Consider the following 16,025-nt stretch of genomic DNA (forward strand, 5'->3'; position numbering starts at 1 on the left):
GTTTGTTGGAGCATTGTCCAGTACACCAAAATGTTGGAGGTTCGATTCCCGGTCGGGGCGCATATGGGAGGCAACCAATTGATGTTTCTCTCTCTATTCCTTCCTCTCTCTCTAAAATCAATAGGCATATTTAAAAACAAAATAAAAAGAGCCGGGTTTCTAGCTCTCAAAGTCTATCTAGCAGCACACCCTTGCTCCAGTGTTTAATCTATGGCTCAGGAACAACATGTGAAAACCTTCTATCTTTTCATCGAGACAACACAAATGTTTACCATTAACAGCTTTGGCAGTACAAAGTAAGTTTTCCATGTAAGTAATTCCCTACAAACTTTCTTTAAATGCCACCAACCATTTTATGACTGAATTCACTGCTTAGACCAAAGGGACCCACGTTTATTGAGTTATGTGCCCCAAAGAAAGATCCTCTCCTTCCCAGGCTTCCCTGTGGCAGCCACTCAGCTTGGGAGGCAGCTGAGCAGAATCTCAGTCCTTTGGTTCCTCTGGCCTCAGCCCACCCCCTGCACCCCCGGCTCAGTCTGCCCACATGGGGACACCATGTGGCTGTTGGAAAACCAGCTTTCACCTTCTGGGGGCAAAGGACTTGGTGGAAGATGCCTTGATTGAGACCAGGCACTTCTGTGAGGGAAGCACACCCCTAAGCCAAGCCCTTCCTTACATTTGCTTGACGACCTTCTCTAACTCAGGCAGCTGCTCCCTGAGGGAGGTGGTCATCCGGGCGTCATCTGACACAGACACGTAAAACTCCTGTAATGGGGAGAGGGCACAGGCTTTTAAGGAGAACCACAAAAGGTCCACGAGTCTGTGAAGAGCAACAGAGACGTGCACCTCTGTCACCTGCATCACTAGCATGTCCAGAACGTAGTTTCATGGACGGGAGACAAAAAAGGGAAATGTTACAATGTGCCTCAAGTCAAAGTTGCAAGTGAGAAAAAGTTTTGAAAGTAGAGGTGATGGCTGTGTAACACTGTGCTTGTGCACTTAACATGGTTAAAACAGCAAATTTTATGTTGGGGATATTTTACTTCAAAAATTTTTTAATCATAATTGCAAATGAATTGTTTATATGGTATTTATATGAAAGGCAATGTAATGCAATGTTTTGGAATGGGTAATTTTATATTCTACCTTTGAAGAGCACCCTTTTTTTTTACTTTGATACTTTTCCAGGGGGATTTTAATATTTATTTTGATATTTTATTGCTTCTTGACCTCTAGTTGTAGTTAATTGTCAGTGGTAGTAATGCAGGTGGGGCCTTCAGCACCGTGCTCCCGTATTTTCCTGTGTATAATGTGCACGTCGGTGCCCAAACTTTTGAGGGGAAAATAAGGATGTGCATCATACAAGGGTATAATGATTACATACCATGGGTATAATAATGGGCATAATAATCCCATGTGTAATGCGTACAAAAATGTGGGTGCACATTATACACGGCAAAATATGGTAAATTTACATTGAGTTTGCACCGCCCACCCAAGGCTCTTTGCTGAGGTTCTGGGGACCAGCCTGACTGAACTGCTCTGGAGCAGGGGCCACCACAGCAGGAGTGCCGTGGCCTTGCCAGCCTAACCGCCATGTGGGCCTTGATTCCATGGGTGGAGGCCATGAATCAAGTTATCATTCCAAGCTATTATTATTCTTTTACATTTTCAAAATACTTCATTTCCCAGCTTTAAAGGACTCTTGGTCCACCCTTCCTCCCTGCCTCCCCTAGCTCTGCCTGACACACAATATGATTAAAAAGAAAGTCAGGGGTATGTTTCTTTTGGATAATTCATTCTTGAACACACAGGCTGATAAAGTTTGAAGTAGAAGCCACATTGTGTTTTGCCTGCACCAAAGTAAGGTCCTTATCTGAGTTTTGGAGGACACAGTGAATCATCAACAGTTGAGTGCTGGGGTTGAGTGCTATACTGTAGAGGAAGGAAAAGGGAAGTTCGGCTTAAAAGCAGTGCTTACAAGATAAATCATCTCTCTTCAGAACCACGTCATGGTCCCAGTAGTTTCTCAATAAAATGACCTGCTTCACTCCATTCAAAATCTACCATTTGATTTAGTGACCGCACGTACACAGGAATGTGGCCAAGGACAGACCTACGTGCATGAAAACGTTCACCACTACTCCAAGATGGTGAAAATGGAAATGACATATATCGTTGATGATAGGGGACAAGTAAATATATCTATGGTATAGCTACTCAAAATCAGAAAGACTGTACTGATAGGAAAAATCCTTATGTGAAGTTACACGGAAAAAGCAGCCTGCAAACAATGGATACGATGTGATTATAACTATGGAAAACATACAAAGAAAAAGAGACCAAATGAAAACATATTAAAATGCTACCAATTACTGAATTAGAGGGGTAGGATAATGGATGATGTTTTTCTTTACTTCTCCTAAAGTAAATGAACATTTCTGATAAACAAACATGTTAACCATGTCTAGAACTTGCCATTATAGCCTCCCCATGAAAGCTGCGGTGCCTACGGGTGATATGTGTATTGCAGGATGAAGATGCACTCCCAGATGGAAGGACTCCACGTACCTCCAGGAAGGCCATGGCCACATCATCCTCTTGCAGGAGGTCTCCATACATGGCGGCCCACTGCAAAACCAGGCGGACGACTCGCCTCTTATTGTTGAGGGCATAATCCATCTTCTCCTGTTCTGTACCTTGTGAAGGCTGTGCATGGTAGGTTCCGAGGAGTCAAGGAAGACATTAGCCATTGCACACTCATTTGACTGTGCTGCTTCCCAAGGCAGAGAGTGACAGAGCCCAGCTCCAGAGAGCCAGCCTTTTGAACTGATTCATTCCTTCCTGGGCCCTCAAGAAAATCTCCACCCACATACAAGTTCTGGACTTAGTGGATACAAACCCTTGTTAATGACTGCTGGCTTTGACCTGGCAGTTGCCCAGGAATTAGACTGGTTGGCTCCACCTGGACTTGTGTGTTGACAAGGACTCCTGCTCTAGCTTTCACCAGGCCACATCAGTTTCCTGCCTGCCCTCTGCCTGGCACTTCATTTCTAGGGGCGGAAATGCTTCCCACTGTCGCTGGTCTCTGGGGGCCTTCCCATCTCTTATTGGTTGCCATAATTCTGCACCCATCTCTTGAATCCCCTTCATTATATGCACTTATTTTTTAAATTTATTTTTCATTTTTTCTACTTTTTCATTTTTATTCTATTATAATTGTCCCATTTTTTTTCCCTTTTGCCCACCTCCAACTAGCCCACCCCTCTCTCCCAGAGTCAATTCATTCTCCTTTGTCCATGTCCATGTCCACGGGTCATTCATACATGTTCTTTGACTAATCCCTTCCTTCCACCATTCCTCTCCTCCCTCCTACAGCTATCATTCTGTTCCATGTTTCCATGTCTGTGGTTCTGTTTTTCCTCACTAGTTTATTTTGTTCATTAGATTCTGGTTATAGGTGAGATCATGTGGTATTCATCTTTCACCAACTGGCTTGTTTCACTTAGCATAATAGTCTCCAGTTCTGTCCACACTGTTGCCAAAGGTAGGAATTCTTTATTTCTGCTGCATAGTATTCCACTGTGTAAAGGTACTTCAACTAAACCCTTCCAAGAGGTCAGCTAGTAATGCCAGGACTGTCACTCATACAAAGAGTGTGGGTTTTGGGGGGTGGTACAGGGGCAGAGGGGTAGGGGTGAGGCTGGAGGAAGATAAGCTTGCCCCAGTACAAGGAGGAAAGCCTCCTGCTGTATTGATCTTCTGGTGAGGGGCTCAGACAGTTCTTATACCATTTCTTCTTCTCTTGTCTAGAACCACAACTTAACTCACACTGGCTTTTTATGCATTTATGGCTGGCCATCTTAAATCAACTCTGAGCTCTGTGAGGCTTCAGACGACATATTATTTGTCTTATATTCTATACCATGCCTAGCACAGTGGCTTTTATCTAGAAATTGGATTTATTTATTAGCACAACAAATCCTTAATTGAGAGCCTACTATATGTGTCAGGTAAAGGTCTCTACTCTCGGTGTTCATCTTACGTGGATTACAAAAAGGGGAATATAGTACGTGATCAAGGAAGGCTTTAGGCTACACATACTGTTCCTTTTGCAGTGCTGTACAGCAGCACCTGTCACCGACAGCGAGTTCACAGGAGCATTTCCTCATTGTAATTTACACTGTGACTTGCACGGAGTCCCAGTCAAGCTCTACTTTCTAGTCTCGTGATAAAAAGTATTGTTCCCTTTCTACAAGTGAGCACACTCTCAGTAAAGGTTCATAAATGGTCAGGGTTACAAAACGAGGATGCAGAGTTGGTTTTGAATCTGAGACTCCTAATTCCAAGCAGCTTCCTCCCACATTGCACAATACCCCCAGCCAGACCTCAGAGCTGCCTACGAGACTGGCCCAGCCTTAGCTTTCTTTCCCCACGATTTCACAGGCACTGTGGAAAACTGCCTGGTGGCTGAGCTGCGCTTGAGAGCAACACCAGGAAAGGGTCTTTTCTAAAGGGATTATAAATAGTCACGATCAAGGTAAATGACAGAACCTTAAGCAAAGGTGTACTGCATGTAAATGGGTTGCAAAATGGCTTTCATAAATTGAGCACAGATTCGTAAAAAAAGAAAGAAAATTGCTCAACCTGTATTGCTACAATTCTCTCTGAACTTACGATTAAAAAAATAGGAAGAAAGATCACTTTATGTGAAAATTATGTCTTTTCTGATTAACCCTTTGGTCTCTTGCTTGTATGCACACATAACTTGGGTTTTTTGTGGTCTTTCTTCCCCCAAAGAATTGCAATGCTGGGCACTACACTTTATGGCCTTTTTATGGTAACTAGCAACATAATCACATATATTGTGGTTATCAGATGAATGATTCCTGGTAGATTATAAAAATATATACTGGTTCATCCAAGAGACAGTGAGAAGAAAGGAAGTCTTTCTACTTGTATGGGGCTGACATGGTTTGAAATTTCAAGTTGATATCAAGTGGCCATAATTCTAAGTTTCCATGTTATTGTATTTGGACTTCACAAAACAATACAAATGCTTCTGTGTTGGATACAGAAATACCAGCAGTGTACCTGTGGCTAACCTCTGGGGCCCTCACATAAGGGAACCAAATCAACGTTGTCTCTGCAGGTCAGGACAGATTTTTCTCATCCTCTTTTCTGCTGGGAAAATCTGTCTTTTATCAACAATAAAAGATAGAATACCTGATTGGAAGGATTAGCATGATACCACTTGAAATGTGTAAAGAACTTGACAGTTTATAATAAATATTCCTAATGTGCTCACACAATCATGTAATGCTGTCTACAAACATGTGGGGCAATAGTTACAGATGGGAACCTGGGGGGCGGGGGCAGGGGGGTGGGGGGAAGAGATCTGCCCAGCACGGTTCACTGAGTGATGGCAGGGTGGACACATCCAGATAGGCTCTTTCCAATGTCACCATGCCCACAGCCCCAGACAGCGGCTATAGTGACAAGACAGTGCTTGGGTTCATGAAATTATTAAATAATTGTATTTGGGAAGCAAACAATTTTATTGGAAAAGATTTTTTTCCTTTTTTTGTTGAAGTTCCAAGTTTCCAGGAGCGGAGCTGACTCAGCATGCTGAGTGCCTAAACCAGTGCCTAACTCCTAGCCTCCTGCGAGCTAGAACTGGCTGAATCTGCGGGTGGGGGGCAAGGGAAGAGGCTTTCTCCGTTTTCTGATTGAAGTTAAGTACTTTTTTTGTCTCTGGGGAAAACAAAAAAGGAAGCACTGATTTGTTTCACAAAGCCTTGCCTTTCCCCTTAGGGATGTTTATTGACTGAAACAGAGGTCTGGGTAATACCACTTCCATAATTGAATCGGAGCCTGTGCCCAAGGACACTGCCCCTCCCTAGGCAACAGGCTGTTCCCTCCTGAGCAGCCGCTGAATCAGGTTCTTAAGGGACACGGAGACTTCCCACGTAACTGATTATACCTGGAATGGTTACAGGCCAGCTGCTGGGGCTTCTATTTAGTTCCATGACAATCTTCTCAGGTTTTTAGAAGATTTATGTGATTTTTAGATTTTTATCACCCTCCTACAGAAAAGGTAGGGAGAGAAAAAAACTATATTCCCTTTACATATCAGCCAAAGAATAAAGAACACCCCTCCAGGTCCCTCGTCTCAATATAATGTAAAATGCAATCTAAAAAGAGTAATATTTCAAATGCAGTATGTTCATAAATTTAAACACATCAGGCTAAAACTGGAATAATGCATTATCCATTTGCTGGAGAAGGTCCTATTTGTAATAAAAATCTAACTCTTTTTCAGGATGAATAACGGTTTAGAAAGACTTATCAATGCATACCACCAACACAAGATATTTTTAACACCTGAAGAACACGATCTGAAAAATATAACTGGTTAATGTCTATGTGACCAGTAGATTAGTAGAGAAAATAAACATAAAATAATCCAAGAATTTTGTCCAATGACCTGGAAACACTTGCACTGACTAGGACCCTGATTCCTGATGTCTGGACAGCTGGGCTCCGGCAGGACGTGAGATGGCTGCTGGGACTGGCAGGGAAAAGAGCCTCAGAAAGAAGCATGTCCTGGCACCTCATGGAGTGCTCGGTAAAAGCCTGCATGAGAATCTAGAATTATTCACTAAATGGTTATTTTAAACACAATTTTTAAAAGGCTGTCATGGTCAAAGTGGACAAACTCATAACTGACACTGAGTTCATTTCAAAGGACTCACAGAGCCATAGAATTTACGAGTTGCAAAAGCCCTTTGATTGTATCTGCTTCAAAACCACCAGTTTGGAGGTAAGGAAGCTCAGGTAGAATGAGGTAATTTTTCCACATTGTCAATGGAATTTCTGGGCTGGAGCTTGGTTCTCTTGTCTTCCTCCCTGCTACCCTTTTTATCTGTTCATGCTGTTGTGTTTTATCTGACATTAGTATTTTTATGCTAACATATATTATGTACCAGAATCAGGTTAGACAACAGGGAAATCCATCTGAGATGTAGAAATTGATCCTCCCAAATTCTCAAAGACAGCAGAACACATGCAAGAAATCAAGAGTTAATTGTGCAGCCTTGACAATCTGATATCAGGGAAGCATAGAAATTTCCATGCCTGAACTAGATCCTCTCTGCTACAGTTTTAGCCAGTTCTCTTGTCCAATATCTGTAGATTTAGAAAGCAGTAACTCACCAAACATTCTTAAATCTACTGACCTTTCAACTTGACCTTTTAACTTGAGGTTTCTCTTGTTTTGGCAGTAAGATTCCTTACCATCTCACAGCATTAAATTTGAATCTTTAACAGCAGGACCCCTGTGTAAAACTCCTGAATCTACATTTTCTAGCCAAGGACTGGGCACCTGAAAACATAAAAAGCCTCAAGTGTTTGTCAATGGACTGCTTGCCTTAAACAATTCAATCACACCACTTGGAGTGAATGTGGTGTAATGCAGTTTTCTGAAAAGCTCCACCTTGTTGAAATGTCAAACACAGATCACAGATACATTCTAAACAAGATCACACTCAATGTCACCAGGTTGACCAAGTCCACACAAGCACCAAAATGCCTGGCACCTCTTTTAAACTGGACAGTGTGGTTATCAAGTATGCAGTCTAAAGGAACACAGACTTTGAGCGACTAAATCCTCCCTGAATTGGACCAGCTCCCTCAGCATCATGTAGAGGTGGCTGGATCTGTTCTCTGTGAGGCGCTGGGCCTGGCAGTCAGGAGAGGTGGCGGCCACAGTGTGGGCTTCGGTCTTTCTACCCTGCCAGTAGCAGGCTTCGTATTCCATTGAGTCATTTTCCTCATGCCAGCTCTGCCGTTCAAACACTGTAATTATTTCATATATTTTTACCTAGTTATTATCTTACCCACCACAGGCACCTGTAATTTTTCTGTATTTTTTTTACTACTCATTTACTTATTCTTAATTCAGCTAATAATGGTTCCATGTATTAAAATTATCATGGAGAAAGTAAGTGAAAACCTCCTAGGATGTAGAGGCAGCAGATTCATTACAGCCTACAATGGGGAATAAAATATTATGTATACTTTTTGCAGTAAGTATATGCTAATTATGCAGCTATTTATAAAACACTTATCAACATTCAAACTGATACTCTTCAATGTTGTTGTTTTTTAAAGCCCTGCTTTGCATACAAGATCTCTGCTTGCAGCAGAAAACAAACTTTGGGGGGTCATCTGCCCACTGCCTAGACAAAGCTTTTGTGTATTCTTTACAACATGCCACATACCTCTCAGGATGGCATGATAATTTACTTTTATGGGGCAATATATTAATGTTTATCAGGGGCTTTAAGGTTTATAATGTGCTTTCATGCACATGGCCTCATCTGACCTTCACAACAACCTGGGGAGGTGGGTAGACAGGTACAACTTCCCCTGTTATAGAGACCTGGTTCAGAGAGGCCAAGGTTAATAGCCGAGGAGTAAAGCCTGTAAGATGCAGGCCTTCAGCAGGTCCTTCGACTTCAGGACTCCTGCTTCTCCCACCACCTATGCGATGGACGTCTTCCTCCCCCTCAGGCCTTTGTGGAGCATCCGGCATCCTGCGCAGGGAGCCTCCACTGCCCTGACGCTGCACGTCCTTGGGAAGGCAAGTTCCGGAACTAGACCCCCTGGGTTCATATCCCGGCATGCCCACCCGTAAACTGTGAGACCCTTGGTCTGTTCACTCACCATCCAAAGCGGTTAAGGATGAAATGATATTGATAAACCAGGTATAGAACAGTTATCTGAGACATAGTAAGCACTCAGTGGAAGTTAGCTATCATGATTATCATAGTTCCACTTCTGGAAATCATTTAAAATCTTTTAAATGGTTGGTTTTAGCATTTTCTCCAGAACTGGCTTTTCTGGGTTTAATTCTGTGATGCTATTCCTAACAATTGTTTTTTCCATGCCAAACACTGCTCCTGTGTTTGTGGGCCCCTACTAACTCTGAGCTCACAGAAGCCATTTCTGTGCCATTGTTTTCTTTAGATACCTCCAGTTTTCTTGTTCAGAATATGCTTTCCTCACCCTCACTGGGCTCAACTCTTGTTCTAACACCCACCAGCTATGTAACTCGGGGCAAATTACTTAGCTGCTCAGTCTCGCTTCTTTTTAAATTTTTTTCCTTTTTATTGAATTTATTGTGGTGACACAGGTTAACAAAATTATACAAGTTTCAGGTGCACGATTCTACTACACACTGTATTGTGTGCACTACCTTGTGTGTTCACCACCCCAAGTCAATCAGCCTCATTTCTCCCTGTAAAAAGAGTATGCCTCTCATGGGGTTGATGGGAGGAGGATAAAATGTACATAAAATACAGTACTTGGTAGAATATCTGATAATACAGTTATTTTTTTCAAAGAGTACAAAGAGTGCAGCATGTCTTTGCCGTCAAACCAGACCTTCCTCCCGCACTGGAGACGCACTCTCCGACTGCGCGCCCGCAGAAGCAGACCTCTGAGGCAGAGCACACGGACCACGCCCTTCTCTGAGCCAGATGGAGTCGGCAGTGGCTAAAGTTTAGCTTCAACAACATTCAAGACGATAATTTTCCTCAGAAATCTAAAATCTATTCCTAAATACCTGGCTTCATTCTAGAGAATAGGAACCTGATACTGTTTTGTAGATATTTCATCAACAAGAAAAGCAAATTCTGAAAAACATTCCTTTCAGAGAACTCAAGACAACTCCTAAAGAGAACACGCCCAGTTCGATTTCACAGAGAAATCCATGGCGGAAGGCTTTGTGTTTATTTTGTTTCGGAATAAAGGATATAGTACATATAAAAATGGTTTCAGCTAAAACTTAGCGACAAATCTGTATTCTATTTTTTTCTTTTTAATTCATGAACCTAACAATTTTTCTCCATGCCAAAAGCATAGAATTTGTGTTGAATATTAAGTCAAAAGAAATTAGGATAGTAAGAGAAAATATTCATCCCATTATACTTGTTACAGGAAAAAATGTGGAAATAATCTAAATATCTAATAGGGAGAGGCTAAGAACATAAGTTGTGACATATCTGCCATATAATATTCTGAGTCATTAAAAATGATAACGTGTTTTTCTCATGCATCTTTGTCCCCTTGTTGCCCAGAACTGTATGACACGTTTTAAGTGCCCAATTTAATGTTTGTGGAATTGTCTGAAAAAAAAGATGTAGTTTTATTTATATACATTGGTTTGAAAAGATATCCATAACACACCACTAATAGGAAAAAATATATTACAAAGAAACCCACAAATAACATGATCTCACTGATCTGAAATTATATAAAATTCCTGAAAGGTTTTTCACAATTCATGTGGTACCACATGAATTTCACTCTCTTCTCTTTTTCTGTAAATTGAATTTTTTTACAGTGAGAATGTTTCATTTTTAAGGATGACAAAGCTATCTATATTTAGAAAAACCATGTAGAAAAGTATTTAATGGCAAAGAAAGTCATTGTTTTGTGACAAAACATACACAATTATTTGTAGTATGATCATATTCTTATATTTTTATATTTATTTATTATTTCACTAATATAAGATTGAACTGAATTTTAAGTACAGATTTAAAGAAGATTTTAAAAACTCGAGATGAAAAGGACAGAAACTGGACAAATAAAATTTTAAAAACGTATTATAAAGCACTTGTATTCATCAGGCCAAATCATGTCCCTAGCATATCTAATGAATAGAGTCTCTCTCATTAGCACATAAAAGGTCTGAAACATTAATGTTAAATAGTTCTACCACCTTCTTCCTGCAAAAAGCAAAATTGGAGGAGACATACAATGTGGATTAAGGACAGAAGTAGGTGTCAGCAGCTCAGGTTTAAATCTTTTCTGCACTAGTAATTACCTTTCTCTGAGCAAATCATAATTTTTCATTATCCTAATGTATTGATTTGGAAAAAGAGGAGTAGAAATACCGACTTCTTCATAGGGCTGCTGTGAAAAGCCACATATTAAGTACTTTGAAAACAGCCAAAGCAACTCACTTGAACGTGGGTGCTTTAATGGAATATGGTTAAGTATTTTAATGTCCCTACACCCCATGTTGAAAACATGGGGGTTAACCCACTTGCTCGATTTCACATTATATTTCCCTGTCACTTGTGCATTAGTGTTATGTAGCTGATGCGTATGCTCTTTTTACCTGCCCATCATCTATCTCTCCACTTTCTCTGTTTGTCTTTGTAGGCAGTCTCTGTGCAGTACAGTGCTTTGCCTTCCCTTGACGAACACGTCCGTCACAGTGACCCAAGCTAGGCCAATGGGACCCTCCTTCGTAGGGATATGGGGATGAGGGGAGGGCCCGGGATGCTTAGAGCAGAATTACCCCAACAGCACTGCCTTTTGTTGCTGCCCCAAGGCCCCTTTCTAAGGCCTGGGCTCTTCCCAAATTCCTTCAGTTCTCCAAGTTACCCCACATCCTTCATAAATTCCTGTATTTGTTAAGTCAGTCACAGTTGCTTTATGTTACTTATAACCAAAAAAGAGTAGCTTATATAAGAAGCCTAAGTAACATCTCTCTGGAGGGAAAGGGACTAAAAATTGAGTCCTTAGCATGATACAAAAGCACTTAGGCACATATGACCTTCAGGGACAGAGCCTTTCCCTTTTGCTTGCATGCAGCAGGGTAAGCCTGGGCCTCCCTGGCGCTCCCTCCCTGGGAATCGCAGGACGGTAATTCTTATTTGAGCCTCTTATTCCCAGTACCCAAGGAACAGACTTAAGCTGTCCAAGGTGGTGGCCACATGTGGCTATTTAAATTAATGAAATTTACATAAAGTTCAAAGTTCAGTTCATCTGTCATAGTAGTTAATTTTCAATTTTTTAATTTAATCTTTACTGCATTTTTTTCTATTACCATTTAGTTCCCTTCTACCCTCCTCCCCCTGGCAGTCACCACACTTCTGTCCATGTCCATGAGTCCGTTTTCCTTCCTGCTCAACCCAGTCTCGAGGCTAGTGGCTTCTGCCTTTGCAAAGATACGGAACACGTCCGTCACTGCAAGCTGTTCTGTTGGACATTTCATTTATTTTGTTGTAACAACTTGGGCCTACTTTGGTTTTAGCCACCTCAATTGTACAACACACTGTCAAGAAATGTTCTTAAATGGTTGTTAAAGGATACACTTTTAAGGAAATAAGTGGTAAAGAAAACCATATTTTTTTTTCTTTTTTAAAGTAAAAAATGCCACACCCCAGGCTTGGAATCCTAAAACCTGGAAGAATCACAGCTCTGCCACTTGCCTGGGGCAGGTACTCCATTTTTTTGAACTTCAAATCCTCGTTTGTAGAGTAAAGCTAATATCAACCCAACAGACTCCTGTAAGGAGGAGTGCTATGATGCAGGTCCACACACTTAGCATGGTGCCCGACGCATAGAGAACTGATTGCAAATAAAGCAGTGAAGGGGCTCTATGGGGCCAGGTGTGGAGAACGTGGTCTGAGGACACTCGGGAGTGTGGATGATGCTCAGTCACCCTCGATTCCCTCTTTCTTTTGAGAAACGAATCAAAATCAGATATGCAGGTTTCTCTTGAGTCTTACTGTTTACTCCTGTCTCCTTCCCCCTACCTAAGATGACAAGGACTTCACTCTAGGAGCTTTTATTTTAAAAACAGAGGTCAGTGATAACAAGTGTCCTCCATCTACTCTGATGGAGAACAAGCTAATAAGTGAACAAATCGGAATTCTCAAAAAAACACAACAAAACAATAATAAGCTCAGTGTTTGGCCCCTGAGTTGTAAAGACACCACGATGTGGTCCACTGCACTCACTCTTCTTTTGGTTTGGTCTGCCTCCCGCTTACCCATGTGCTGTTGGAAAAATTAGTGTAAACTCAATGGTGGCTTTTGTTTTTCCTTTCAACAAATCTCAAAGATCTAATCAGGACTACCATGTAGGAAGTTAAAAGAGCACAGAGTGATCCCGAATGTGTTAATTTTACTTGAGAAAAACTGAATATGAGCCAGAAAGAATATATAATATATGTAAGACTCATTAAGCTGTCTTCACTTAGACAGATAGTTCCCAGGCAAATAAACACCCAAATCTCACTCCTGCAGCTCCCTCTGAATAACACATTCAACTCAAATCTCCCATCCTCATGCATGCTATTTACTTCAAAGAGAATGATGGGTGAACAAGAAAATGAGAATCAGGTAGGGCAATTATAATTCTGAAAAAGGAAAGCATGCCCAACATTGATTGGATTGCCCAGAGAAAAAAGGAGCTATTCTCCAATATATTTAACTGCTCACAAAAGGCCAAAGTATTTTGGGTTCTAAATTTTTGCTGCTTTAAAAATAAAGCAGGATTGGAAAATACACTTTCATATGCCCCCCAAATTTGAGGATGTGACTCATTAATAATATTTACTTCTTTTATTCAGCTTGCATTTTCTGAATGTTCCCTCTGTGCTGGACGTGGTATACCAAGCAGTCAATTCAACAGACTCCTGAAAAGCTGCCGAAAACAAGCACGGCTTTCAGACTGCCGAGAAGAACTGCCACTAGAATTTCAAGTTGTGTATCTTTTATTCAAGTAAATGTAATGATAATAAAAATTGCAATGAAGGAATAAATTTTGGTCTCTAGAGGAGAGGATGGGCTAGGACAAATGTAAAAGAAAAGCCAGCCCACAGAGATAACTTGTATTTATCCCAACGGGTTAGTGGTCTGATTAGCACTACAGCTTAGAGGAGGAACAAAGCAGGCCAAGACCCAACCTGCCAGGTACCCTAATGGACATATAAAGTCCCCCAGGCTAGGGAGGTATCCCTAAAAACACTCCCTAAATTTCTCTAGCCTACTGCCCAGGTATGTATATTTCTAACCAGTCTCACCTTCCTGAGGTGACTTGGCTCACATTTCTCCTCAGAGGTAGTGAGGAAGAAATCCTCCAACATGGCACAGCAGAGCCATGCCAAGGGGAGCTGGGTCTGTGCTAGGGAAACGGCTGGTGTCTTAGTGAGATGGGGGAAAGCACAACTCTGCCTGGGCTGAGACTTACCTTCAGAGAATGGGGCAGGATAATGGCCATGTACATATGGAGTGTCTTCAAGGGAATAGAGACTTTTCACAACAAAAGGATATTGGGCCACCAGGGCTGGACAAAGCTGGGTATTTGGCATAAAAACACAGTGCATCATGACAAAGTCATTTAAAACAGAATCTGCAGGGTGAAGAAAATGACAAGCAGAAAAGATTAAGTTCTCATAGAAATCTTTAGGAAAGCAAGAGCACCTGTTCATTGGTTCTTGACCAACATGGCTTGGAGTATTGTGGTTTTACTGTACATAGAAGCACTGCATATACAAATAACTTTATACATATGTACATATATTTAAAGGGCCACCCATGGATAGTACCATGTGTCTAGAAAAACAAGGTCATTTCTTTGTCAACTTTACACCATGTGTCTTTTGTCAATATCACTTTTTTCTTTATCGCTTTTTCACCTCTTATTTCCAGAGGGAGTGATGAGGGGTGAGAAGATGAAGGAATTACAGAAAAAGGAGGTGGTAAGAGTAGAGAATTGGCGAGGGCATAAAAGCAGGGGGGAAAAAGCAGAAAAGATTAAGGATGTGAGCAGCAGCTGAAGCAAAACAAAGCTCTCCAGTAAATTAAAGTGGCACTGTCCTACATGTGAACTGTTTCATAAGTAAGCGAGCAGGAAGGTGGCAAGGGAAATAAGATAAGTCCCAAAGACAAGCTTCATGTGCACCATTCTGGATGCATGCTGGTTCTCCACTGCAAAGATGACACTAACCATATAGTCATGGGAAGCACGTGAAGACAGACCTAAGAGCCTAAGGAGTACATCTGTTGAAGCCTGGAAGCAAGGCACTATGGGGATTTTCAATTAAAACCTGAAGTACACTGGCTGAGATTTGTGAAACGCATATAACTTTTCAAATAGAAAAGGGTGAGAAATATGAAAATTTTAACTATATAAATTAGATAAACATTAGTGACTATGTTTTAACTTTTATATTGGCAAAGTTGGAAGCAGTGATTAAGGGTTTAACCATTATCCTCATTTAAAGAAATCAAGATATAATTGACATACACTGTGTAAGTTTTAGGTGTACGGCACGTTGATTTAATACACTTGCACGCTGCAGCATGGTTACCACTGTGGCATTAGCAAACACCTCTACCATGTCGCATAATGCCAGATACTTATGCAAACATAAGGGACACAAGTAATCCCAAGCTGTCATCCTGTCATTACTCCATGTTACTAGTCATTTCAGCCTCATTGTACTAGACCAGAGAAGATGCAGAGAAGGTGCCAGACAGAAGTTGTATAGAACTTTTTTTCAAGTATAAAAGGACTTTGGCTTGCCTGAGTTTAACATCTAGGGTGTCCTTTGTATGTTTTAGATACTCTCTCAGGACAGGGTGGGTGACGCTTGCTTATAAGGCTCCCAGAGGCCTTTGCTATACCGTAGTTTACATTTTGCTAAAGCAGAGATTTTAGTAGAGGACTCCAAGGGTGGGGAGCTGGTCTCTTAGCATGGCAACTATCCAGCACGCACATTTCCCCAGTTTTCTTGTCCTCTCCTTGTGTGAAGTAACATTCTGAACATTGTTGAGAATTGATTTTTAAAAATCACTTCCTACTAGAAAATGATATGCCAAGTCACTCAGTGACTCATGCTGGTCACAGAAATTCAAAGTCTAGGCAACTAACAGGTCTATGGCAGAGCATAGATGTCTTGATAAATTAGGAAAATGTATTGACAAACCCAGAGGTGCCCATTTCTGTGTGGGAAACCACTGTCACTATTAGCTCTGATGTTTCTCGCTGTATTGTAAACTTACAAATGCCAAGGGTTTCCAACCTCACTGCATCCTTTAGTTTCTTACCCTAAGCCTCTTCTCACTTTCTCCTTTCTCAGATACCTCTAGCCACTCCCCAGTGCTTAGCTTTGCATTTAAGACCCTCCAAGATGTGCAGTCAAACTCTTACCATCC

At 41.3% G+C, this 16,025-nt stretch overlaps 1 protein-coding gene across 12 annotated transcripts in view; it reads right to left on the reverse strand.

Annotated features, from left to right (window-relative positions):
• RAPGEF4 (Rap guanine nucleotide exchange factor 4) overlaps positions 1-16,025 on the reverse strand; it is a 277,658-nt gene that overhangs the window by 33,019 nt on the left and 228,614 nt on the right. For all 12 annotated transcript variants that reach the window (XM_045817903.1, XM_045817825.1, XM_045818158.1 and 9 more), the window contains 3 exons: positions 14,139-14,217; positions 2,572-2,722; positions 677-765 (listed from right to left, as the gene is read on the reverse strand). In XM_045817903.1, the coding sequence (XP_045673859.1) occupies positions 677-765; positions 2,572-2,722; positions 14,139-14,217 (319 nt within the window). The remainder of the gene's footprint in view (positions 1-676; positions 766-2,571; positions 2,723-14,138; positions 14,218-16,025) is intronic.

The sequence above is a fragment of the Phyllostomus hastatus genome, unplaced genomic scaffold (assembly GCF_019186645.2).
Source record: "Phyllostomus hastatus isolate PE091 unplaced genomic scaffold, TTU_PhHast_1.1 phas_contig_1, whole genome shotgun sequence".
NCBI classification, from domain to species: Eukaryota; Metazoa; Chordata; class Mammalia; order Chiroptera; family Phyllostomidae; genus Phyllostomus; species Phyllostomus hastatus.